At 31.9% G+C, this 26,013-nt stretch overlaps 4 protein-coding genes and 1 pseudogene across 9 annotated transcripts; 3 read left to right on the top strand and 2 right to left on the bottom strand.

Annotated features, from left to right (window-relative positions):
• The first annotated feature begins 880 nt into the window (after positions 1–880).
• On the top strand, positions 881–2,635 carry LOC114409245 (purine permease 1-like). The gene is made up of 2 exons (XM_028372636.1): positions 881–1,709; positions 1,971–2,635. Exons 1-2 carry the CDS (start codon positions 981–983, stop codon positions 2,313–2,315), a joined length of 1,074 nt encoding a protein of 357 aa, XP_028228437.1. The 5' UTR covers positions 881–980; the 3' UTR covers positions 2,316–2,635.
• A 6,228-nt stretch (positions 2,636–8,863) lies between these two features.
• LOC114409242 (pentatricopeptide repeat-containing protein At5g27460-like) lies at positions 8,864–12,462 on the top strand. 5 transcript variants are annotated; one of them, XM_028372632.1, is made up of 5 exons: positions 8,864–8,981; positions 9,057–9,270; positions 9,935–11,172; positions 11,259–11,320; positions 11,776–12,462. In XM_028372632.1, exons 1-5 carry the CDS (start codon positions 8,947–8,949, stop codon positions 11,877–11,879), a joined length of 1,653 nt encoding a protein of 550 aa, XP_028228433.1. In that variant the 5' UTR covers positions 8,864–8,946; the 3' UTR covers positions 11,880–12,462. The 5 variants fall into 5 exon arrangements, 4 of the variants coding, with proteins under 4 accessions (XP_028228433.1, XP_028228435.1, XP_028228432.1 ...); XR_003666015.1 differs by adding an exon at positions 11,612–11,751 and having other exon boundaries at positions 8,873–9,270; positions 11,825–12,462; XM_028372634.1 differs by having other exon boundaries at positions 8,873–9,270; positions 11,259–11,284; positions 11,825–12,462.
• Positions 11,952–13,303, bottom strand: LOC114409244 (glutathione transferase GST 23-like). The gene is given in 2 exon segments (XM_028372635.1): positions 11,952–12,606; positions 12,720–13,303. Coding segments are annotated over 2 exon segments (666 nt in total). The 5' UTR covers positions 13,039–13,303; the 3' UTR covers positions 11,952–12,259.
• A 5,526-nt stretch (positions 13,304–18,829) lies between these two features.
• Positions 18,830–22,105, top strand: LOC114409241 (serine/threonine-protein kinase PEPKR2-like). Its single transcript, XM_028372630.1, has 4 exons — positions 18,830–19,071; positions 19,363–20,199; positions 20,652–20,948; positions 21,404–22,105. Exons 2-4 carry the CDS (start codon positions 19,440–19,442, stop codon positions 21,748–21,750), a joined length of 1,404 nt encoding a protein of 467 aa, XP_028228431.1. The 5' UTR covers positions 18,830–19,071; positions 19,363–19,439; the 3' UTR covers positions 21,751–22,105.
• Positions 22,106–23,310: 1,205 nt separating this feature from the next.
• Positions 23,311–25,334, bottom strand: LOC114409240 (annotated as a pseudogene). Its single transcript, XR_003666014.1, has 4 exons — positions 25,122–25,334; positions 24,920–25,040; positions 24,746–24,802; positions 23,311–23,852 (listed from the first exon to the last, which is right to left on the bottom strand). The product of XR_003666014.1 is annotated as a bet1-like protein At4g14600 (transcript).
• Between the last annotated feature and the right edge of the window lie 679 nt (positions 25,335–26,013).

The following is a 26,013-nucleotide window of genomic DNA, read 5'->3' as shown; positions in this document are numbered from 1 at the left end:
ATTAAGAAAAATTATTGCAATAAGTTATAATTTGAAATATAAAGATTAGTTAAACCAAGAAAGGTCACGGAAAATTAATACTATGCTTGGAAAGACATTTCAGTTAGCTTCTATTATTTTTTTTACTAACTGAACAATTTGTTTAACAGTAACCTCTTTTTAGTCGTTTCTATCTTTTTTAAAATGTTATTTGAAGTAATATATTTTAAAATGCTAAGTTTAACTTCTAACTTTTTTATATTTTCTTCCATATTTATCTAAATTCATTGTTATTTTTTAAAAATAAATCATTATTTTTTTATTTTACATTTTTCAGTTACTTCAATCATTAATCTTATCAAACACTTATAATTTAATAAATTAATTTTTTCACCTTTCAACTAGTTTTGATGAACAAGTTATGCTATTTAAATCTCTACATTTTACATTTTTAATTACTCTATTATTGTAAACATGTCTACTTCCCTCCAAATTATTGAGCACTCATGTGGGATAGAAATTTTACATAAGTTGTGTTATATAAATACCTCTTAAATTTAAACATCTCACTAATATTTTTTATTTTTCTTTATATTTCTTTTCACATCATATCATATCATAAACCTTAATACATTTATATTACATTTTTCTCTCTCTTTTCTATGTATCCCTGGATGTTAAATGACATTGTAGGTACCCATTAAATTATTTTTCATTTTACCTAAAGACAGAGACCTAATTGGCTTTTCATCACCGTTATTATTATTATTATTGAAGAAACAATTCGCTTGTTTGTACTTTGTAGCTGTACTTGTTAAGAAATCCAAAAAAAATTAAAACAAACATTTATTACTAAAAACCACGAAAAATATATACTATTAATAACATAAAAGACATGGATAACCATTAAGTTTCCTATGTTTTTGTTGGACTAGAAGGTCCATTATTGGCAACAAGCTAGCAGCAGAGGAGAAGAATCAGAATTCAGAACTGAAGTAGACATGGCCGAAGGAAGAAACGAAGACAAAGACAGAACCATGAAGCGCCTTCTTCTCATAACAAACTGTCTCTTACTCACCATCGGCACCTCCGGTGGGCCCCTCGTGATGCGTCTCTACTTCCTTCACGGCGGCCACCGCGTCTGGCTCTCCAGCTTCCTCGAAACCGCCGGCTTCCCCCTCATGCTCCTACCCCTCGCCGTATCGTACTTCCGTCGCCGCCGCACCGCCGCCGCCGGAACCTCCAAACCGAAATTAATCTCTATGAAGCCCCCTCTCCTCGCCGCCTCCGCCTTCATCGGAATCCTCACCGGCCTCGACGACTACCTTTACGCCTACGGCGTGGCGAGGCTTCCGGTCTCCACTTCCGCCCTCATCATCGCAACGCAACTCGGCTTCACCGCGTTCTTCGCGTTCCTTCTCGTGAGGCAGAAGTTCACGGCGTACTCCGTAAACGCCGTCGTTTTGCTCACTGTTGGCGCCGGCGTTTTGGCGCTTCACACCAGCGGAGACCGTCCCCCTGGCGAGTCCGTTAAGGAATATGTTATGGGCTTTGTGATGACAGTGATCGCTGCGGCATTGTATGGATTCATTTTACCCTTGGTGGAGTTGGTGTACAAAAAAATCAAACAGCCTCTTACTTACTCTCTTGTCATGGAGATTCAGTTCGTTATGTGCTTCTCCGCCACTCTCTTTTGCCTCCTTGGAATGATCATCAACAATGACTTTAAGGTACTACTTCCTTCTCTTCAATTACTCTCTCCTTCTCATTTCTTTTTATTTTTTATTTTCTATTGTTTTTCCTCTAAAATAATTTATATGTTTCAAACTCAAATCAATAAATAAATTTTATATTAATTTTTCATTTTTATCCAACATGATACTTTAACTTTACCCTTTAACTCCCATCATTAGCATAATAAAAAAGTACAATTTTCGTGACTAAATTTTGTTACTATTCATTTTTTGTGGTGAATTGTGAATTTATTGTAGGTGATTCCGAGGGAAGCCAAAAAATTTGAGCACGGAGAAGGAAGTTACTATGCTGTTTTGGTGGGGAGTGCAATATTATGGCAGGCTTTTTTCTTGGGGGCGATTGGGGTTATATTTTGTGCCTCGTCTTTGTTTTCTGGTATTTTGATTGCGGTGTTGCTACCCGTAACGGAAGTGTTGGCGGTTATTTTCTACAAAGAAAAGTTTCAAGCCGAAAAAGGGGTTTCTCTGTTGCTCTCGCTTTGGGGCATGGTGTCCTACTTCTATGGGGAGATTAAACACTCAAAGAAAATGAAGATGAAGAACAGTGATACTGAAGCAGAACTGGCACAACAGTATTCGTGATTGATTATTGCAATTTGAAATTTGCAATGCAGTGGTTAGTGTAATTGAATTTGGGTTTGAAATTTAAATTGGTAGGGCAGGTCGAAAATGGCCGAGTTGCAATTCCATTTTCATGCATATATGGTTCTGGTTCAGGATAGGAATCGTTTCGTCCACATTATACATGGGCGACAACATTTGTGTTCAAGTCAAAACAAATCATAGGTAGCATGATAGATTCTTGGATATATATGTATGGTTGTTGTTTCGTCAATAAATATGTATGTGACAGGCCACTTATATATTATCAAATAAGAATCCTATCCTGTGTGCAAGCATAACTCAACTAGCATAGTTCAACGTCCATGGCATAGTATATTGTGCGACTTTAGATTTTCATTTCAACTAGTTTTGTTCTTGCTAAAAAAATTGTTCTTTTTTCATGTTATTGTTCTTTTTTTTCATATTGTAAAAAATTATATAAAAAAATTAATTCAAATTAATATTACTCGTTATTTATAGTTAAAATTATGTAAGGCATAAGGTTTTGTTGTAAAATATAAACAGTTTATTTATAAACATATTCTTATGTAAGGCATAAGATTTTATTTATACTTTTTTTTTCATTGTTTATTATATTCCTTATCATGTTTATTATCTTTCTATAATTTTTAATTTCTTATTTTATTTGTCCACTCACAATCCCACACATAATACAGTCGATAGTATTGTAATTAAATAAGTTATTTATCCAAATAAATTAAGAGTGCCTTTGAATTGATAATTTTAACTGAGGAAAGTAAATAATTTATCAGAGAATTTGAATGTCTATAATCTAGAATTCATTGTTTCGATGTTTTTTTGTAAAGAATTTAAAATTTTAAAATTTTAAAACAGAATTTTAAACAACTAAACATCAATTATCAATCGTGAACATAGAAAAACATGTATAACTAATACACTAATCATATCTTCTCTTTTTTCATTCGTTTTTTTAACCTTCATAACTTTAATTTTTTTTATTCAAACATAAAATTTTAAAATAAAAAAAAATTCAATTTAAATATTTGAAATTCTTAAAATTTAAAATTTCTCAAAATTTTAAATTTCTCCATCCAAACACACTCTAAGGAAAAATGACAATTCCAAAGCTTTTGGATCCATCGTCCATTTAGGAGAGTCTCTCTTTTGGTTTAAAACATTCATTCAGTATTATAATAATTATTATGTAAGAAGAAGACAAATTTAAGTCCCAAAATAATATAGATATTTTTTTCACTTATACCCTTCTTATTGTAATATTAATGATGAATAGCAAAAACTATAAATTAATTAATGATGATTAGATTAATTTTATAAAATGATTATTCATTTTCATTCATTTATGAATTTGTCCAAAAGATTTAGGACAACAATTATTATTATAAAATAGAAGAAGTGATTGATTAGCACCTTTACTCTTTGTGTCGAACGAGAGAAATGGAGTGAAGAAAAAAAGTTTGAAATTTGAATAAGAAAAAAATTGACATTTTAATTCTTTACTTTTGATTATATATATTAAATTTAAATCAAATTGAGTACTTTTAATTATAAATTAACCTAAAGCATATTTGAGAATGAGAGGGTAAAGGAATTATCAAACGAGGCTTAATTTGGCAAAATTCCAGACGTCTATATAGATCGTTGTTGTGTTGAATTATGTGTGTGTGTGTATATATATATATATATATATATATATATATATATATAATTGCATGAACTTAATGAATGTTTTAGTGAGATAAATTGCTCCTCTTTGACGTGTTTAAATACAATCAATTTATTATTTACTTTTGATAAAATAAAATAAAATATTCAAGTTGTGTCTGTAAATTTCTTCATTGTCAACGTGGAGCTTACATCATTCATAATCGTAATAGTGCTAGATTTATATCCTTAGTTAAAGGAATTAATAATCTTGTATTAAGTGTTATCTAAATAAATTTAGGAAGAAAAAAAATAAAAACTAATTAAGGAGTAAGAAAAAATATTAGGGGACAAATTTATTTTTAAATTTTTTAGCAGAAATTAAATGTATATTTAAGCTTATACTAAAATACTAAATTTAGGAAGAGAGTATAATATCACAATCTAAAATAAGAAAAGTTTTCAGATTCAAAAAATACTTATAAAACTTTTTATATTTGTAAATTCTTCAATACTTTTTTTTTATTTTTATGGATAAAAAAATAAAAGTATTTATATTTACTTCACTCTAATGGACGAGTGAAATTTTAACTAAGACTTGTTAGATATAAAACCTGGCTTACTTGATTCCATCAACCTTTTCATTTTTAATTGTATAATATGGTGAGTTACAAATGTGAAGTGAAGTCTCAGGTCGAATAGAAGTGAAAGTTGAGCACCATATAAATGAGGAGAAGAGCTATAAATCTGAGTCGTCTCTTCTTATGTGGTGGATCGTGGTCCATAGGTGTACCTCTCGAATATCTCTCCAACAATTGATATCAGAGCTATACTAGTGGATGATAAAATTCCGCAACCTATAATAGATAGATTTATAAACTATTAATATTAATTGAAAAAAATGTAAATAAAATCATTTTCTTAAAAAATTTATGTTCTTTATAAACATAAAATTTTGTTATGCTGTATAAAAAAATATATATACTTTGTAAAATTTGATGCTTAAACTCCATGCTCATTATAAAATGAATTTGATTAATTAGTGTCTTAAGAGATTAATTAAGGGAAAAAAAGTAAGCATTTATTGTGGATAGACTAAATATTATTTTTTATTCATTATCTTTTACTGATGTTTCATTTTATTATATTACATTTTAAAAGTTTTATTTTGATTTTTATATTTTCAAAAATTTCATTTTAATTTTTGATGTTTTCCAAATTATTCATTTTGACATTTTATGTTTTAAAATGTTTTATTTTATTCATCTTAATATTCGTTTTACTTATTTTTTTTATTTCTATTAACAGATGTTAGTATTTCATTATCACACGTATACAATATTCATCCACTAAATAATATTATTCCCATAATTATACCACAACCTATCACTTGCAGAACCCTGGTATAAAAACTCGTGTTATTTTAGTTAGATTTAAGTTGGTGAAAATAATATTCCACAACAAGTAATTCATTTATTTTTAAACCAACCCATTTATTATCTATTATTTGATTGATTAATCTTAGTATATCTATTATATGACCATTAACTAAAACATGTCTATGGTTAATTAATTGGCAGAACATATATCTAAAAGATAGATTTGACGTGAACTAAAATTAAACTTTTAAAAATATAAATAATTAAAATAAAAATTTGAAAACTTAACGTACTAAAATATATCAATACTAAAATATAATCAATTAACCGAAAGTAACATTTAATCTTCTAAAAATTATAGAAAAGTAAAAAAAAAATAATAAACAATATAATTTTATGCATTCTATTAAAAATCTTTTTGTTTTTAGTTTCTTTTTTCCAGTATCCTAAGAATATTAAGATATTGATTATAATTTTTCTTATAAAATATAATGATGTAAGTTGATGATTAGACCCAAAACGTTATTTTTTTTTATGAAACCAAAAAAGTTAGGATAACAGGTTTAAATTAATTATTATTTTTAATGAGAATCAAGATATCAAATTGTCATTTCTCTTATTTATGATGGCAAAGATTGGCCAATAAAAAAAAATCAAGACAAAGATCGTCCTTTTCTAAGTTTATAACCTCTCAGCTCGTTTTCTTCTTTATGTTTATTCTGTTGTTCGTCTCTATCTCTGCACATATTCAGGACATCAAAAGTCGATTCCTCAGTTTATCAATTATCTGGTAACTTTATTTAACAAGGGTATTTCATTATGTAATATTTTTTCTAAAATTATATTTTCTTTTATTACTTCCCACTACATTATTTATTTTATTATATATCTCTTTTTTAAATTTATCTCTCACGGTTGTGAAAAACATTGTATAGTTTAATATATAAATAAAATTGTCATTGGAAGGCTAAATTCAATTTTTGACACGTCCTAATCAAAGCACGCGTATTAGATTCACTATTGAAAATAGTTCAACTGTGCCCAATAATTGCAGTGTCAATCAATATCAAGGAAAAATGAAAATAGTATAAGTTTATGCACCAATACATTTCCTTACGTCCGTTATTGCCACGTGATAAATTGCAATAAAATGACTAACTTACCATCGTATGATTCGTATTTCCATGTTAAAGTTTTTCATCACTCCATCTTCTCTTCTACTTGTCAAGACCAAGGCCAGTAAATGTCATCACTAGTTTGTTTTTATATATAGTTAATGGGTAAATAATTGGAAATGTTACGAACATATTTTTTTAATATACTTTTTATATTGAAATTTATTAAAAATCATAATTTTTTATAAGTTCTACTTATCATTTAATGTCTCTTTTAATTTTAAAAATTTTAATAAATTCTAACCATGTTTTTTTTTAATAATAGTTGTTTTAGACAAAAGTGACAACTCCATCGTCACCTTACTAGGGGTAGCAAAATGAGTTGGTACACCTCATTCTATCCCGCCACCAACCCATAAAAATCATATCAACCACTATCGTACACTTTATATATGGATTTAAACTGTCACTTAGTTCTATTTTTGTTGAATTGACATGTTGGTATGTCAAAATTAAAATACTAAAAAAAGTAAATAATAAATATATTTTAATTAATTTTATATTTTATAAATATTAAATACTTGCTAAAAAATTAAATGTATTATCTTAAATTTTGAATAATAATTTATTTAGAAAAAAAAGTAAATTAATTAAAAATTATTAAATATATGTATAAAATATCAAAATAAATATTAAATTATTTTTAATAAAAAAAAAGGAGTTAATGGGTTAACTGTCCTGCTTTTTTCTCAGTCTATTTTTTAGCGGTGAAAATTAAATGAATTGATGAGTTGAAAATTTCAATTCATGCCAAAAAAATGAATTGACCTAACGGGTCCAACCTATTTTGTCACTTTGGCACATGCCATGCTATTTATTGACAAGGCACTAGAGTCTGTATGATGCAATATCGTGAACTATCGTCCAAAAAAAATTGCTAGTCTTTAAAGTAACAAGGTTAAGGATTTTTGTGAACTATTTTGATTATAATCAAAATAGTGAGACATTTTTAAATAATTAAACAATGTAAATTATAAAAACTGATATTAGAATATCAAATGAATAAAATTGTTAAACATCCATTATAATTTCAAAATCGATATAGAGGAAAAAGTGAGATCAAAAGAAAATAAATAATGTGATAATAAAAAAAAGAAAATAAAAAGTAAATGATATGAAAAGGAAATGGAAGAGAATGTTAGTATATATTTATAATTATTCATATTTAAATTGTGATTAATATTTTTTATTAATTTTTTTATGGATAGTGATTAGTGAGTTTCTTTTTATAATATTATGGATAGAGTGGAACTCTGGACTTAATGCTACTCGAGAGATTGAGGAAATAACCTTTCGCACATTGATTGATATTTTTTTATATTTTTTGAATTTTTGTTGTACAATATTATCGGCAATAATTATGGATGTTATGCATAATATTTGGTGTTTTATTTTGTCATGAGTATTATCAAATTATAAATTTTAGTAGTATTTCACAATGTCTGAATATATTTTACAATTTTATTTAGTATACATAACATTTGGAGAAGTTATTTTTTGTTGTAAAATATATTCATAATCTTCACTTTAGAGAACAAAAAAGATGAAGGACGACCTTGCTCAATAAACTTGCTCAATAAAAATGAAGAAGAAGGATAAATATATAACAACCTTGCTCAATAAAAATGAAGAAGAATAAACTTGTTACCTACGTAAACTTAAAAAATAACATTAATTTATTTTAATTTTCATTGAAATTTTAGTCAAAAAATACCGTTTTGATGTAGGGCGTCAGTGTCACCTGCCCACATAGATATGTCAAATCAACAATGATATACCGTGTATGTATTACACACTCAAACGTTAACGAAAATAACATATATTTAATGGTTAAATTAATTTATCCTAATATTTATATATTTATGGATTAAATTAATCTTTAAAAAAATTAGAACTAAATTTTCAACAAATACACAGTTTCCTAAGCAGGTATTTATCCCCTTTTTCATATTTAGTGCATTGTGCACCCGAAGGTAACCGGTAAACCGGAGTGTTTCCTAACTGGAACACGCGTGTGTATGAATTAATACAAAATAATAAATCATAAATAATATATTAATTAAATATTTTAATTATATAATTAAATAAAATTATAAATTATAAATTTCACATCGGTTATTATCAATACTATATAGATGTTATAGTGATAAATTATTTTCACCGATATTATTAAAGAATAAAAATTTAATATTATTAAGAGTGAAAAAAAAATTATTCAAAAATAATATACTGAACATTGAACAAACAAACTCGTAAATTCCAGAGTCACCGAATTTACTTAAAATTTATTAAAAAAATAAAATTTACACAGTAGGATAAGTGGACTGGTAGGGACTCGTATACCCTTACCAGTTAACTCATCCTCCCACGCATTCCAACGTCAACTAATCAGCACCGTCCATCTGCCGAGAGATGGCGAACCGCTTCATTTCCGCCGGAATCAGACGGTACGCACAACCCCGTCTTCTCTCTCCGCTTTCTGATTATCAACCTAATCAACTCAGCAAATTTTGCTTCATCAGTTTTGTGTTCGGTGCACGAACTCTGTGTAGCTCCGTAGATTCTCGCGCTTCCGCGTTCCACGTGCCGCTCGCGCGAAAACTCAAATCCCGTAAGCAGAGTCCATTGCCGGCGCTTAAAAATTGGGTGGACGAAGGCAACGATGTTTCACACTCTGAGCTCAGACGCATCGCCAGAACCCTCGTCAAATCGAAGTGCTACCACCACGCCCTCGAGGTTCGATTTTCTTCTACTATCTATATTATTCTTCCAACTTGTGCTTCAGAGCTGATTTACTTAGTTTTGATTGAGGCCAATTTTGCTCCCACTTTTGGTATTCAATTTTCCCGAGAAGTAATGTTTGTAAGGATAATGTTTGTCTAAAATTAAGAAATTGCTCATGCAAGACACTGATGCATACATCGGTGAGTTGCATCAAGATGAGGAGGAGGAGGAAGAGTTGCAAGAAATTCAAATTAGAAAAAGAGTCGTGCTATCATGTTAATGTTGTGGGATCAAACAAGTTGATGATTGAAAGTTTCACTCCTTAAATCTAAACAGTCATAGAGAAGAGTAGTCAAATTTTGGATGTTCAATTAAGGTTATGCCTTAAAGTTTATGTATTTTTATAGTTTTTAGCATTAATATGCATGTAGTATTGTGGCATCTATTTTTGGCAGTGACCGCTCTGCAATCCACCGTACCATTAGTGTTTTTGGGGTCAGCCACTCTTCCCTACTTTCAAGGATTGACTGCTTAAGGCATTGCATTACATACAATTGCTGATAATGGATTCTTTCAATCTCTGACATGCATGTCATTGCGATGCAATTTATAGTTTTTATGAGAAGTTTATTAAAAATGTTAAGCAATTTAATTTGTTAATTATTCTTTTACCCAGGTAGTTAAATGGATAGAAAACCAGAAGAATTTCCATATGATCCCAGCTGATTATGCTATGAAATTGGAATTAATCATTGAGAATTATGATCTAATGGAAGCTGAAGAATATTTTATGAATCTACCTGACTCAGCTGCAAAGAAGGCTGCCTGTCTCACACTTCTACGTGGCTATATAAGAGTTAGGGACACTAATAAAGCCGAGACTTTCATGGTGAAGCTCTATGAACTGGGGCTAGTGCTGAGCCCACACCCTTTTAATGAGATAATGAAACTATATCTAGCAACATGTGAGTACAGGAAAGTACCCCTTGTTATCCAGCAAATGAAGCGAAATAAAGTACCCTGCAATGTTCTGTCCTACAACCTTTGGATGAATGCTTGTACTGAGGAAGAAGGATATGGGGTTGCAGCAGTTGAGACAGTTTTCAGACAAATGCAAAATGATAGGAATGTTGAAGTGGGATGGAGCAGTCTTGCTACATTAGCCAATGCTTATAAGAAAGCAGGACAATCTAAGAAGGCCATTCTGGTTCTCAAAGATGCTGAAAGGAAACTATCTACCTGTAACCGTCTTGGTTACTTCTTCCTCATAACACTATATGCTTCTTTGAAGGAAAAGGAAGGAGTCTTGCGGTTATGGGAAGCTAGTAAGGCAGTTGGTGGAAGAATCAGTTGTGCCAACTACATTTGCATACTGATATGCTTGGTGAAGCTTGGGGACATTGTACAGGCCAAGAGAATCTTCTTAGAATGGGAATCTAATTGTCAGAAGTACGATATCAGAGTGTCTAATGTTCTTTTGGGTGCATATGCGCGCAATGGATCAATGGAAGAAGCTGAATCATTACATCTTCACACATTGCAGAAGGGTGGTTGTCCAAACTATAAGACATTGGAAATTCTCATGGAAGGATATGTGAATTGGCAAAAAATGGATGAGGCTATTATTACCATGAAAAGAGCTTTGGCTATGATGAAAGATTGCCATTGGAGGCCGCCACATGGACTTGTGTTAGCCATTGCAGAGTATTTGGAGAAAGATGGGAATCTCAAATATGCAAACAAGTATATTACAGATCTCCGTAATTTTGGTCTTTTTAGTTTATCATTGTATAAAATATTGCTTAGAATGCACCTTTCTGCCAACAAACCACCTTTCCATATCCTTAAAATGATGGATGAAGATAAAATTGAGATGGATAACGAGACACTTTCCATTCTTAAAGCTTTCACTGGGTAGGTAACATCAAATCCATTAAGTTGTCCTGATTGCTTATTGCAAGATGTGCAGTTTTCCAGTAAGAATAATTCTTGTTTTGTAGATGTGTTCAAGCTGAAGTGTTTGGAGGTGAAGCAGTAACCTGGAACTCAGTTTCATTCTTAGGTAATTCCTTCTCTTTAGTAAGCAAGTTATATTTTTTTGTACCTAAGAGGCTAAGATCAGTTTTTAATCAAATATAAAAACCAACATTTAACATTGCCCAATATCTATATAAATATATTTGTTCCATAGCAGTTAGGAAGTAGTGAGCTCTTTCATAATTGCATTGACGTTCAATTCCCTTAATTTTAAAACTCGTTGAAATATGGTTTGCTATAAATCAGTAATTTCAGTATGGCTCAGGGCATTCTGTCTGTAATCTATAGCAGGCTAACTAATTAACTACTCTTGCAGCTTTCTTAACATGATCGCTATTAACTAAATCTAAGAAATAGCGAGAATTCTTGATTTCTCTCGATATCTCTCTCAATTCGAAAATCCGATGCCTTAGTAGCGTGGCTGGCTCACTTGTTTCCTATAGGTTTTTTAATGGGGTAATTCCTACTTTTTTCCTGTAGGCTTTTTCAAGGAAAATTTCAATTCTTACATCAGTATGTACGTGTTTAGGTTAAAACAAGTGGAGCTCAAATCAACAGGTGCTGAAAGATTTTGTGGGATCTGAATCAGAAAAGCTTTGTGGTCAAACCCAGAAGTTTCATCCATTCATCAATCAGTTCCAGCATATTGGTAAATATCATTTCAACATGTTTCATTGATTTAAACATAAAGAGAGCATCATATAACATGGTCGTGTGAATATATTAAGATGGTCAATGGCAATCTTTCAAACTACTCTTACAGGCGAGTAAATGTCTTCCCTTCAATATTACAAGAAACGATAATTTCCTTGTAGTTTTCAGCATTTACATTACAGCATGATAGGTTGGCCATGAGCTCAGGTACGTGTCTATTTATGGCAATACTTTTATTGATATATCATACAAGCATATCAAACATTAACTAAGCATCACATATTTCATGATATGGATGGGGCAAAGCCTTTCAAGTGGATGAAGATGTCAAGAGCTTGTGGAAGGCCTTGTTGTGTTTAAGCAATTTATCACAAGGTGGCATGCATTCTTTGATAACAGGAAGCTCAAGAAAATCATCGAACCAAGCATCAAGCTTAGCCATCAACTCTTTATCAATGAGGTTTATACCCACAATTTCCTCCACTATTCGTACCCAGTATCCAAGCCAGGCAATAGCAATATCAGCGAAGCCTATTTTTTCACCTCCAAAGTAGCGCTTCCCCTCTAATCCTCCTTCAAGGGTCTTCAGATTCTCTCTAGCTTCTTGTGCTGCCTTCTGTTGTTCCTCCCCTCCTTTGGAAAAGGTGGCCATAACAGCTGGCACACACGGAGAATAAGAAAGGTTGAGTGTTAGACTGTTAGTTACCAAGGAAAAAAAAAGCACATGATAGCATGCTGATGCTGAGTTTTAACTTCTAATTTCTTACTACCTTTTCATCAAACGAATTTGGACCAGAATCGTGCCTTGGCCTTTTCATAGGGATCATGTGGAAGGGAGGGATCTTGCTTCCAGGTCTCATCAATATACTCAAGAATCACCAGTGATTCTGCGAGGGGCTTACCATCATGCACAAGAACCGGTACCTTCTTGTAGACTGGGTTATACTGCAGGAGCATAGCACTCTTGTTGCTGAGATCTTCTTCCACATATTGGTACTGAATCCCTTTTAGTTCAAGAGCCCACTTGATCCTGAGAACAAAAGGACTACCCCAGAATCCTATTAACGTCAATGATGATTCTCTTGCCATTTTTCTTCTTTTTAACTTGCGAATTAAAAACCAAACACTTGCAGTTCTCTCATTCTCGTCATGTCTTTATAGGTATTTTTTAGTGATTTATCATTAACCAATCAATCAGAAGTTGCTTATACTTGTACGCGTTGAAGGATCTTCTGTTGATTTGAGGAAAAAGAAAAGCCATCACAATGAGGCTGAAATAGTCAATGAACTCATCGTAAACGAAAGTAGATATTTTGAATAGAAGAATGACTAAGGATCCAATCGTTTAGGCTCAATAATGGAATTGGAAAGTAGCTAGCACTCTTGACTCAGTAGAATTTTGTAGTATATCATAGATATATTTTTATCAACCAAGGTTTTTCAAGATTTCCAACATAAAAAACAAGCTTTTCTACCTAAAGTTTATTTTCCTGTCTTTTCTATTTTTTGTTTTTTGCAGGATACCTGGGCCAAGGCCCAAAAAAACAGAAACACTAAAACAAGACAGATAAAGCAGGGTATTGCTATTAGTACTACTACTTTTGTTAATGACACTACCCATGTGGGTGTATTTTATCCATATTCCAAAATTACTCCATGAAAATTTATACAACGAAATTGTGTTTTCATTGTGTAGTTGGGGGTGAAAATTACACAATGGAAATACATTTTTGTTGTACAAGTGCATAATGGAATCGTATTTTTGTTGTGTATTTTTTCACCTCTCAATTACATAACGGAAACATAATTTTGTTGTGCATTTTTTATCACTCCCAAATAACAATGGAACCATGATTTTGTTAAATTATTTGATTCCATCCCTAAATAACACAACGGAATCATTCCATTTTGTAATTTTACTTTCACTATATAACACAATCATAATTTCATTTTGTAATTTTATTTTTCAAAACAAAAAATAACACAACTAAAGTGTGATTTCTATTGTTTTCTGGCAGGGGAAAAGGTGCTGAGGAGAATGGGGATAAGGGAAGGAGAAGGGGTGGGGAAAATGTGTAGAGAGACACTTTTATCTATTCTCCCTATTTTTCAAAAAGTGATTGTAGGAATTGCAAAATTGGTAGTGGGAATATCAACTCCCAATAAAGCAACCACATTAGTAGCCACCAGAAATGACGAGATATAAATCGGGTTCTTCAAGAATCAACAAGGCTTTATTTAAATATGATTAGAATGTTAGAAAGATCAATTTTTAAAATTCTAAAAGATCCAATTTAAATCATTATATAGGGTCATTTTGATTGTCTAAATTGTTTCTACTTAAAAATACAATTTTCTGTTTATTTTAAGCAAATCTTATTTGTTTCTTAAAAAAAACAACTAATGAAGTCTTATTTAATGAAATTATTCTCAAAATATGTTAACTTAATAAGGCCAAAAAAAAATTTATACTTAGTATCAAGTTTCAATGAAGGATAGTTCAAAAAATAAAAAGTTATTTGTAATTAAAAATGACATAATTTAATAAAGTTAACTAATTTTCTTAATAAGTATAAAAATATATATTTTTATCAAGACGGGAAAGAATATTTATTTATGCATCCTAATTGAGATAATTAGTAAAAAAAATATCTTTATTTTAAAAAAATTTATAAGTACATATAAGTTACAATATGTGATAATTTTACAAATATATAAGAAATGAAAATTATATTTGTACTATATCAATCGTTTGCAGACTGACCCAAGACTTCTCTCACATAACTTAGTACTCGTTGATTGGCTTTCGGTCGGTTCCTTACCAATAATGAAAAACCATGCTTATAATCCCCTTTGGAATTGTAATAATCGTCCAAAAATCATTATAAGACACGTGTAATAACTAATAACGATTAATAGGGAGTTAAAGACAGACGTGACCATTTCAAAACTTAGGAGGAGACTCGTGTCTATAAAATCCCCAAGGACAAAGCTAAGAGTATAGATTATGATGATTTTAATTGAATCCTTAAGTTAGGTTTGTAAACCCTAGGTTAGACTTAGTTACATGAATATTTTCACGTCCACCGTAGGATTTGGTGAAACTCTTCCAAACGCCCTTGATCCTTGTTTAGAGATAAGCTGGTATCGAAATACAAACCCAGAATGGTGCTACTAGTTTAGGGCTTAGGCAATTATTTTGGTGAAAGACAATTTAGTGAGACATATCCTATCAATTTTGAGACATTTGATAAAGGCGCCTTTGGTCTACAAAGGATGGTGAAATCCCTCAAACATAGAATTCAACCGATTTATGACATTTTTACAGCTAAGTTTACGGTTTAATGTTCATTCCTTGTTTTGTTTGCGAAGATAAAAATTGGTTATGCTAATGGTAATGCTAGTTTATTTGTCCTTTTTTGTTATATTTCTTTTTAATCCTTACACGTCTTATTGCCCCTTTGTGCTAAGACACGTACTATCATGAAGTTATAAAACCTTATCGTGAACCTTCATAATAATGGTCATATATAATATCAATATGATATTAATCCCAATTTTGAACATAAGCTGAAATGTTTCCTTTTGCCAATTTCGTGTCACTAATTTATCAATTCCGTACCTTTTGTCCCGATTTGGTTTTGATTACAGCAATTTCTACTCAATGGTTTGTATAGATGAGCAATTTGGAAATAATATTGTTGTTTTCTGTCCAATTTTTTTTCTTTTCTCCTGATAGAATTTCTTTGCTTTGAATTTTGCGTTGGCAGACCTATGTTCGTGGAACTTCAAATTTCTAGAAATTGTTTTTTTTAAAGTAGATTTATAAACTATATGTAGCTATTATATATATATATATTAGGAATAATTTGTTTATGGTCTTTTAACTGAGAAAATTTAATAATTTTAAAACTAATTATTGTGAGAGTTTTATTCTGAATATTTTTTTCCTTAACTGTTAACAAATTAGTATTCACAATAATCTTTTAAGGCTAAAATTAAATTGTTCGGTTACATGATTAGAGGCTCATAAATGATGAAATTAATATTGAGTTGTGAAAAGGGAGAAATCAAAGGCTCGTAAACGAGAAACTAATGGCTCTAATTTGAGAGAAGATAATCAAATCTATATTTTGTTACGAAATTATCTGTAATAAATGAGTTATTTATTTATTTCTCCTGATAAAAATCAATAATGTGCATTTATTTAGCCGTTGAAACTTTTAGTTGAAATTTAAAAAATAAATAATTGTTTCAAAAGATTTAAAATTACATAATAAATCACATTTAATGAATACTTGATTCTAGAATAATAAAATATGTTATCCAATTAATTAATATTCAATGGTTAATTTCTAACGATTTCTTTTTATTTCCTTCAAATGGTTGATTTGTAATCACTTTTTAACGTGCATTATTCGTTTTTTTCCTAACTATCGAATTGCAATTTAATTTTCTCTTGGAAGAAAAAAACTTTTAAACAGATATTAGCAACTTTTTTTAAGAGAAAAAATATTATCAACTTTTAATATATTGTGATTTTTACTTTACTCGAGTGGATGCATATATTTTGTTTACCGTATCTAGTTTTCTAGACTTCTCAAAAAAAAAAAAAAGTTTTCTAGACTAATACTTTAGGTGATGGCATATATTTTCTTGGATCTACATAGGGATCGATGATTGTCTTAATCTACTTGATGGATTGGCCGACACATTAAATATTGTTATCATGGATTTACATCAACAATATTATTATTATTATTATTATTATTATTATTATTATTATTATTATGATATACAAATTACAAGAGAGTGAGAAGGATTTATATGAACGAGCAAGGTCCAATGCTTATGATTTTAAAGTTTTGTAATACAATAGCATCACTAGGAGGATTTTTTTTTTTTTATGAAGTTATTTTATTAAAGTGTATTTACATACCGTTAGCGTGTCGCACTCACACACGGTTAAGATTCAATGTTAAATATTTCAACCTTTATATTATTATTAGAAAAATTATAAAAGTTAGCATCACTTTGTGATATTATTTGATCAATTATCTTTTTCATTAGTCAATCTTCTTCTGCTAGGTTTTCCATGTTATAAAGAGTTTTTTAGTTTTACGTGAAAGATTAATAACCTAGTTTGAGTATTATTGGAACCTTAATATTCGTGAATGTGATCTTTTGCCTATTACTCTAGAAATTTCTAAGACATTTGTTGCCTTTTTTATTAAGTTCGAGTAAAGATATTTAATGATATTTTAAATAATTTGCCATATCGACTTTTATGTTGTATTTATCTCTATTTTTGGTTTGCTTCATTTTTTTAACAAATGCCAAGGATAGAGACATGCACGTCACCATGAAAATGGTTGGTATCGACTTAGAAAAACCTCCATTGAATTGGATGGTACCGACTCGAAAAAACTTCAATGAAAATTGTTGATATCGATCCAGAAAAACTTCCATTAAATTGGATGGTATCCACTTAGAAAAACCTCTATGAAAATGGTTGGTATTGACTCAGAAAAACATTCATTAAACTGAACAATATTGACTTGAAAACCCTCCATGAAAATGGCTGGTGTCGACTCAAAAAAACCTCCATAAAAATGGTTGGTATCAACTCGAAAAAAAAGGTAAATCTACATATTATATTAAAAAGTTACTTAGCTCGGTCCATGGAAGAGTTTCAATTACGAGTACTATACAAATCTGGTTACGAAGTATCACTCATCTACTCAATTTTAGAACGACTACTATATGAAATACAATATAAAATATACTAAGTCAGTTTTCAAATGAGTATTCCACAAATTCAATTATGAAATGATAAGCTCGATTTTAGGACAATGACACACGAATCATTTCATTATAAATCATTAAGTTATTAACTCAATTTTTGAACAAGTACACAAATTACATCATGTTGATGCTAAGTAATTAACTTATTTTTTGTATGAGTATTTATTGTATTGGTCTTCTATTGATCATCCCATGACTTCAAGCCTCTTCGTGCTTAAGCACTTGAGGCTAGAGGATTATATATCACACTGACCGTCTCTTAATTAGCTCATGACTTCTAGTCTCTTTGTGCTTAGACACTTGAGACTAGAGGATTGTGTGTCGTACTGATTGTTCGTTGATCGACTTAAGATTTCTCTCACATAGATTAGTACTTTACCATTCTTATAATTCCCTCTAGAGTTGTAATAATTCCTCAAAAATCATTGTAAGGCACCTATAATAACGATTAACGAGAAGTTAAATACATATGTGATTGTTGCAAAACTTAGAAGAAAACCCATGTCTATATGAAATCTAAGGACAAAGCAAAAGGAAAAATTGTGGTAGTTTCAAATAAATGCTTTTAGGCTTGGTCTTATAAATCCTAGATGAGACTTAGTTACAGGAACAACATCAAAACAAGAAATAAAAATATAAACATTATTGATAATATAAATTTATAAATAAAAGCATGTACAAGTTCAATTTGGATTAGATTTGATATGTTTTTTAAATTAAATTCAATCCCATAAAAAAATTAGTTTTCAAATTTTTTTGCTTGATTTTTTTAATTTTCTTTAGATAGAATTGGTTAAGGGATATCCTAAATGATAGAAAAATGCAAGAAAGCATTTGAGGTGAGTCACCCGGTGCCCAGGCACATGAATCACCGCGCCTGTCAGCTGTTGAGTCACGTGTCGAATGGACCCTTTTATTGTGTCGGGTTGTAATTTAGGGAGAAAACAAAAACACCCACGCCACGTGAGCCAACCAAAATACCAAAAGAAACGAAAATCTACGACGGAGGCTGTCCAATCACCTTACGATGGACGCGCACATCCCCAACCAACTTAATTAGGTCCTAGAAAACCAAACACACAAGAGTCTTCTTTTTTTCACCAAACACGATCAAGATAATAATACTAACTCTTGTTTCCCCCCTAATCTTCCATCCAAGATTTTTAGGGTTTCTCCTCCATATTTCCCCCAATCTTCTTCGCCACTCCTCTCATTACCTTCCGTTGTTCCTTTCCCTTTCCCATTCTCTCTGGTTGAAACACCGAACCCTTTCTTCTTTACCATTGGAGAGGATCTTTTTCACTCCAAACCCAAGAGGTTCGTTTTATTCGCGCTAATTTTTTTTCAAGTCTAATTGTTGTTGTTTATAATTAGTAAACCCCCCTTTATCATTGAGGGAATGTTAGTTCTCGCACGGAACCGAAAAGTTTCTGGTTCTTCTCTTCCTGATTCTGGTGGTGGGGGAACGAGGGTTTTCCCTTTTCCCCCTTCCATTTCTGCGTGCCCTATATAATAATGGCGGTGTTTTTTTCTTTGAAACTGGATGTGAATAATATATATGTTGGATGGGTTTTCGATGATTGTTGATGTTCTCTATATTGATTGTAGAATCCAACCCAAAGTGTGTTTTGATGGGGTTGTTGTGATCTTGAGAAATTTGAGAGTGGTGGTAGTTTGTTAATGTTATGAGGAAGAAAAGGAAAGGAAGCGAGACTGATGGGTCTGCGGATCTGGCTGTTATTTTGGCTCCTAATCATGGCTCTGCTTCATCGAATTTAAAGTCCCATTACTCGCTAGAGGATTGTTGTAGGCTGAAGAAGAGGTGTTGTAAGGAGGAGGATGTTGACACTGAGCCAGCTACATCCTTTAAGAGGAGGCTTGCTGGCATTGCTACTGCCCCGCCTTGCGGGACGTCGTCTTTGATCACGCCGGGGAGAGGGCTCAAGAGGAAGATAGGTTGCATTGATGTCGCTACCCAGATGGGCAGGAAGAAAAAGATCGAGGATGATTATGTGTCTGGGGAGACAATTGGCCAAGGCAAGTTCGGGTCTGTTTGGTTGTGTAGGTCAAAGGTTAGTGGAGCAGAATATGCATGTAAGACCCTGAAGAAGGGGGAGGAAACAGTTCATCGAGAGGTTGAGATCATGCAACACTTGTCTGGACATTCTGGGGTTGTTACACTGCAAGCTGTTTATGAAGAAGCTGAATGCTTTCATCTTGTGATGGAACTTTGCTCTGGGGGACGGCTCATTGATCGGATGGTTGAGGATGGTCCGTATTCGGAACAGAGGGCTGCTAATGTACTCAAGGAAGTGATGTTGGTCATCAAGTATTGTCATGACATGGGAGTTGTGCACAGAGATATCAAACCTGAGAATATTCTGCTCACGGCATCTGGAAAAATTAAGCTTGCAGATTTTGGCTTGGCCATGAGAATTTCAGAAGGTAAGTGTCAGTGAAACCTGTCTGGATGATTTTTTTCCCTCTGTCTGTATTTAACTGTGATAGAATCCTTGTCCGACCTGCCTTTTGTAAAAATTTATCCAGTTCATTAGCTATCAATAAAAAAATGTGTATGGCTTAGGCAGATATGCTAATATTTCTGCATTATGTTCGTTACATTTTCCGTGTATTTGTTTTTTGTGATTTTTTATGGCATGATAAAAAAATGAAGGAATTCATCATGATGAGCTTTAAACTTAAAAGAGTCATGAATTTTGTAAGTGATTGCATTTTGAGGTTGGGCCATATTGTATGCATTTTATTTTAAGATATTGCAAATATCAATTTACATTTGACTATTTTTTTTCCAGTCAGGCTCCATTCTTCACACAATTATACATCAGACAATATTATCATTAAAGCAATGTCTTATTACCTAAAAATTTGTATCTCAGGTCAGAACTTAACTGGTTTGGCTGGAAGTCCTGCCTATGTTGCCCCAGAAGTATTGTTAGGCAGATACTCTGAGAAGGTGGATATATGGAGTGCTGGAGTGCTCCTGCATGCTCTGTTGGTTGGCAGTCTTCCATTTCAAGGAGATTCATTGGAAGCAGTTTTTGAGGCTATTAAGACCGTCAAATTAGATTTCCAAAATGGGATGTGGGAATCAATATCTAAACCTGCACGAGACCTTATTGGGAGAATGCTGACAAGGGATATTTCAGCAAGGATATCAGCTGACGAAGTACTTAGTAAGTTCATGATATATTATGAATGTATTGTAGGTTGCCTGTTTTATCTTTCTTCCTCCCTCCATGATAAATGCACCCAGAATTGTTGTATAACCCCCCCCCCCCCCCCCCAAACAGGTTATTTCATCCAATTTGAATATATCCAAGTTTTCTTCAAATTTATCTTTGCTATCACAATGACTTTAGATATTAGATTTCAACAAGCTTTGTTCATCAGTCTTTGCCAGCTGTTAAATGGCTATACCCTTCTGTACTTGTTATTTATCTTTTATACAGTGAATATGCTAATCCTCACATACTTTGTTTCATTACATGTTCCCCTTATATAGTAATGATGCTTTTTCAAGTGTGCCTAATATTTTCTAGACAAAAAAGTGAGACAATGCCTTCAATGTTTGAAGTAGTTTTAAGTTTTTTGCTTTGCATGTTATATTAACCTCATGGTTCAATTTCAGGACATCCATGGATATTGTTCTACACGGCAAATACATTGAAAATGCTGCCCATCAAAACAAAATTCAAGAACCAAATTGGTGCCTCATGCCAACAGCTTGTTGCGGTACCTGAACCAAGGTTAGGAGGAAACAGGATAGATACTTACTCACTTAGGGAGGGTTCATCCTCTGAAAGTTGCAATTCAGATGATCAGGATGAATGTGTGTTGATTGATGTGCTTGCCTCTGCAATTTCACACGTGAGGATATCTGAACCAAAGAGGAGCAGGGTGTGTGGTCCCACAGGCCCGATAGTTCAACAAGGTTCATCTAACATGAAGCCTAACAACCTCTGTAAAGCATTTTGACCTACTGACAGGCTGACACCACTTGTACCCACTATCTTGACGGTTCTTGCTGGGATTATAGAATTTACTTCCCCCAGCACGTCACACGGGGCAAAAGTGAATTTTACATGCTGACTCCTATGGTAGGTTGGCCTGGGTGCCGCTTCCTCTGGAAGTTCATTTATAGTGTGAGATCTAATTGCAATATTTTTTTGTCCCTTTGCTTAATAACCTAATAACGTTTAACTGAAATAATTGTACAGCTTTTGTAAATAGAATAGTAATGTATCATTTGCTTGCTATCGGTGGTTTATGCAAATTGAATATTTTATGCTTTTACATTATGAAAACCTGTGAGCATATATGTTCTTTGGAAGATCAGCTCATCCCACGAAACTGCATGGCCTTCCCAGTGCAAGCAACATTTGTAGTTATTATTAGTTAATAGTTAGCTAGGGCAATTTGTATTTCAAGTCTGATTCAATACTCCCCCTTTTTTCCCCTTCATACGTAACGCAAGTTTGGAGTAAACTCTAAACTTAGTCCCTGAATTGGATAACTGTTTTTTTAGTTCGTGAATTTAACGAAACGAAAAATAGGCCATAATAGTCTGTAAATCTATAGTTCGTCATTCAAGTTATTGTCCTAGATAAGTCTTTTCTGTTAATTTTAGCGTAGCATCTTATGTGTGCACATGGCACGTCTGAACAATCCATTCATGTAAGGACAATTCTGAAGAGTTAAGACTTGAATCCTTGTAATTTGTCTTACTCTCTAGGAATATATAACTTCTTTCTAAAATGTTACATCTTCAAGGTCATCTTTAAAGTAGCTCAGAAATTTTAGGGTCCTTTGTTAGTTCTGAAGTTTAAAATTTTATGTATAAGGGAACTTCTGCAAACAAGATTTTGTTTTTTTTCTAAACTAAAATCAGAGACAGAATATCATTCCATGTTTTTCAAAGTCAAGCTTTTATATTTCTATATTTGTAATTATAAATAATAGTTCTCAGAAATTTGAATTCTTGCGTTTTTTTCAAGAATAAAGAGCAGCTTCGGGTCTAATTTTTTTTTACTTGATCATGATGCATTCGGCACAAATCGTTGCTAATTATGATATTTTTCATTGAAATATTTGTCGCTAATTATTATATTTTGCATCCTGCCTGTATTTAGAAGCATACGTTTCTTCATCATGTTTCATTTAGACAATTGGAGTCTTGAAATGAATTCAATTTCTTACACCCTAATTCGTAGACGTAATCTTCCACCCCTCAAGGTGTATTTTGCTCATGATACTAAGAAAAAATCTTATAAAATATCTAAATTTTATTATAATTTGGTGGTATGTATTTATCAGAATTTTTTTTAAGAGATTATTAGACAAAAATGTTGTTGGACGTGATATACTTCAGATCCACGTAAAGAAGATTTTCACGTCGGCAGAAACTATACGCGCGTCAATTATGTGCATACTTGAAGTAATAAATACAAGCTTTTGCATAAATTGACAATTGGACGTGAATTTGGTCCTATACCGACGCAGAATCAAACACACGTAATAGCTTTGAGTAGACATGAATCCAGTGAATATTAATGTCATTTACTATTAGCATCACAATTCACTCGGCAACAAAAACAAACCAGATAACTTCACCATTTTGAGGCTTCATCTATTGTGCCATTTACTGAGTAAAGTTCAAGGATGCTATTAACTACTACATTTATCAGATATTCACATGATAGTTTTAAGAGAAAAGAGGATTTTGCAGTCTATTAAACAAGCGAGTTATCCTTTGTATTACACAAAACTACTGCTTCGACCAAGTCACATAACTTTGAAATCGAAGAATTTTTAACTGTAACTGCAACAGGAAGTGTAGCTTTTCTGTACAAGATTAGGCATCGTAGTGAGTCATCCGAAGAAGGCCCTGAATAAAAATCTTTCAACTATGAGCCATCATTGGCCGGACATCTTTGACCGGAAGTATACTATAAAGAAGCAGACTAATGCAAAAACAACCACATGAACAATATGGTTGGAACCATTTTTGACGATGCTCTTGTTCAATCTTCTTAAGTTATTCTTTTCACCCCGGCTTGAGCTTTTATCATTACCATTTTCTGTATTGAAACAGCAACCAAAGGTATTAATAGACAGTTGAATAATCTCTTGCCGAAAAGGAGATGTGCCAATGACTGATCAATTACTACAAAACAACATTGAACAAAAACAAGCCATAAGATTTTTCCTCTGTACTCATTTATAAAATATTGAATGAAGTTCTCATAAATTTAATTTGTCTTTAGGCGCAAAATCATTAAGTATATTGCTTATGATTTCCCTTCTTCCATCCATCGGTTATCTTATGCAACTCAACCCAAAGATAATCCCTTGCAACTGTCAAAGTAATAAGGATTCACTGACAGATGGTAAAAAATTCATCTAGCTTGAAATCCTGATGAGAGATCCACTAATTAGAAATTGTTTAAAAAGGAAAAGGTGTTTCTTTGTAACAAGGAATTTGTTCTGAGCCAACCCCAATCCCATTAAGGGTCCACCATCACCACTAGTCCATTGCCAGCATCCTCACCACTGTTTAACAGTGGCGGGACTTCCAGACCGACCTCGGCTTGCCCAACCAACATTCCAACGTTCGTCCAGAACAAAATGGTTTTGTTTTTTTTTTTATTTTAGGTCAAAGGTTCAAAATATAGTAGCAGCATTAACAGCATGGTTTTCCATTTTAAGTCTTACGATCTTCAACATTACAAGAAATTCAGCCTAAATTTTTTATTGTGAAACCTTTCCTGCCACAGACACACCTAGTATTTCAGCTTTCAACATCCACAGAAATTAAAATTTCAAAAGCAAATCCATTTTGGCTGAATCATAAAGCATGGAACTCTAGGCACTCACTATGCACTATCCTTCTTTCTCAGCCAAAATTCGAAACAAGCAAAAAAAAAAAAAAAAAAACTGCGTGAAACATAAGTTATCTAAAAAAATTACGTACCACTTGTTCCAGAAAATCTCTCTGAAACTTGACTTCTGAACCTATCTCTTCAGCAACCTGCGGCACAAATGTATGAATTTGTACCGTACGAGGACATTACGAATCAAAAAAGAAAAGACAATTAAAAGAAAAAATAGGAAGAGAAACAAAAAGGTGGGGGCAATAGTGGAATACATTTTTCAATTTTCTAACTTGGCCACGAAGACCGGTGATTTCGTCGTCGAAGTCGACGCCGGGATCGATATGCAATTGGATTTCATCGGAGGATGCAACGGGTCGGGTGCTAAGCCCCTCTCTGCAATTCTCGCAAATTCAATTCATGCAAAGTTGAACATTCTTTGTAAGGAACGAGAGAGAGAGAGAGTAAAAAACAAACCTGGATCGGTAAGGAGCAGCATTGCCGTAAAAGGAGGCACCTCTGTGAGAATTGGAAGACATTGAAATGGAAACCCTTGGAATTGAATTGAATTTCACAAAATGGGGAAAAATGAGTTCCACACAATTCTCATTTCAACTTGAAAGCCAAGGTTTCGTGAACGCATTCAATTTATTGCAAATTGCAAGTTACCATTATGTCCCAATGCATGCTCTCATTTACAGCAGAGGAATTTATCAACCCACTCATCCATACGTACTCGCTTTTATTGACTAAAGTGTATTAAACAACTATACAACATCAAAATAGTTATTAAATAGGATATGACACTTCTTAAATTTTATTATTTTCAATCAAATTCAATCAATAAAAGATAATATGTTAAAAATAATATATTATAAAATGTGACTTTAACCTTTCTCTTTATAATCATACAAATTTATGGATCATACCTGATTTAATTCCAAAATATAAAAAATAATAAATAAATTTTATATTAAAACTTAATATAAAAACATAAAATTTTATCATTTATTTTAGACTTATATAAGCTTTTGCTCTTTATAAAATAGGATGTTTTTTATTTTAATCTTTTAAAGTTTTTTTCAAGAAACAACACATTAAATGATGTTAGCATCTCATTAATGAATTGTATCATTAGGGAAGTTGATAACATACTAAAACTATATAAAAAACGTCAAGGACTAAAATTATAAGAAAAAATATATTTTATAAGAATCAAAATATTATTTAAGTCTCTATTTTATCATTTAATCTAATTATTTAATTGTTTTATCTATAAGTGAAGCTTTTTAATGTAAATGTTTTTTTTCTTAAAATAGAGTAAATATAGTATGTATTAATAGTATAATAATTTTTTATATTATTATTC

This window comes from Glycine soja, chromosome 4, assembly GCF_004193775.1.
Source record: "Glycine soja cultivar W05 chromosome 4, ASM419377v2, whole genome shotgun sequence".
In the NCBI taxonomy this organism is placed as follows: Eukaryota; Viridiplantae; Streptophyta; class Magnoliopsida; order Fabales; family Fabaceae; genus Glycine; species Glycine soja.
The sequence above is the reverse complement of the archived record's forward strand: the minus strand, read 5'-3'. Positions and strand labels throughout refer to the sequence as shown.

Bases quoted from the DNA above. Each gene is read 5' to 3' on its own strand.
- LOC114409245 (XM_028372636.1), top strand. From the start codon at position 981: ATGGCCGAAGGAAGAAACGAAGACAAAGACAGAACCATGAAGCGCCTT. The intron at 1,710-1,970 runs GTACTACTTCCT...AATTTATTGTAG, and splicing joins TCATCAACAATGACTTTAAG to GTGATTCCGAGGGAAGCCAA.
- LOC114409242 (XM_028372631.1), top strand. From the start codon at position 8,947: ATGGCGAACCGCTTCATTTCCGCCGGAATCAGACGGTACGCACAACCC. The intron at 9,271-9,934 runs GTTCGATTTTCT...TCTTTTACCCAG, and splicing joins GCTACCACCACGCCCTCGAG to GTAGTTAAATGGATAGAAAA. The intron at 11,173-11,258 runs GTAGGTAACATC...CTTGTTTTGTAG, and splicing joins ATTCTTAAAGCTTTCACTGG to ATGTGTTCAAGCTGAAGTGT.
- LOC114409241 (XM_028372630.1), top strand. From the start codon at position 19,440: ATGAGGAAGAAAAGGAAAGGAAGCGAGACTGATGGGTCTGCGGATCTG. The intron at 20,200-20,651 runs GTAAGTGTCAGT...TTTGTATCTCAG, and splicing joins GGCCATGAGAATTTCAGAAG to GTCAGAACTTAACTGGTTTG. The intron at 20,949-21,403 runs GTAAGTTCATGA...GTTCAATTTCAG, and splicing joins ATCAGCTGACGAAGTACTTA to GACATCCATGGATATTGTTC.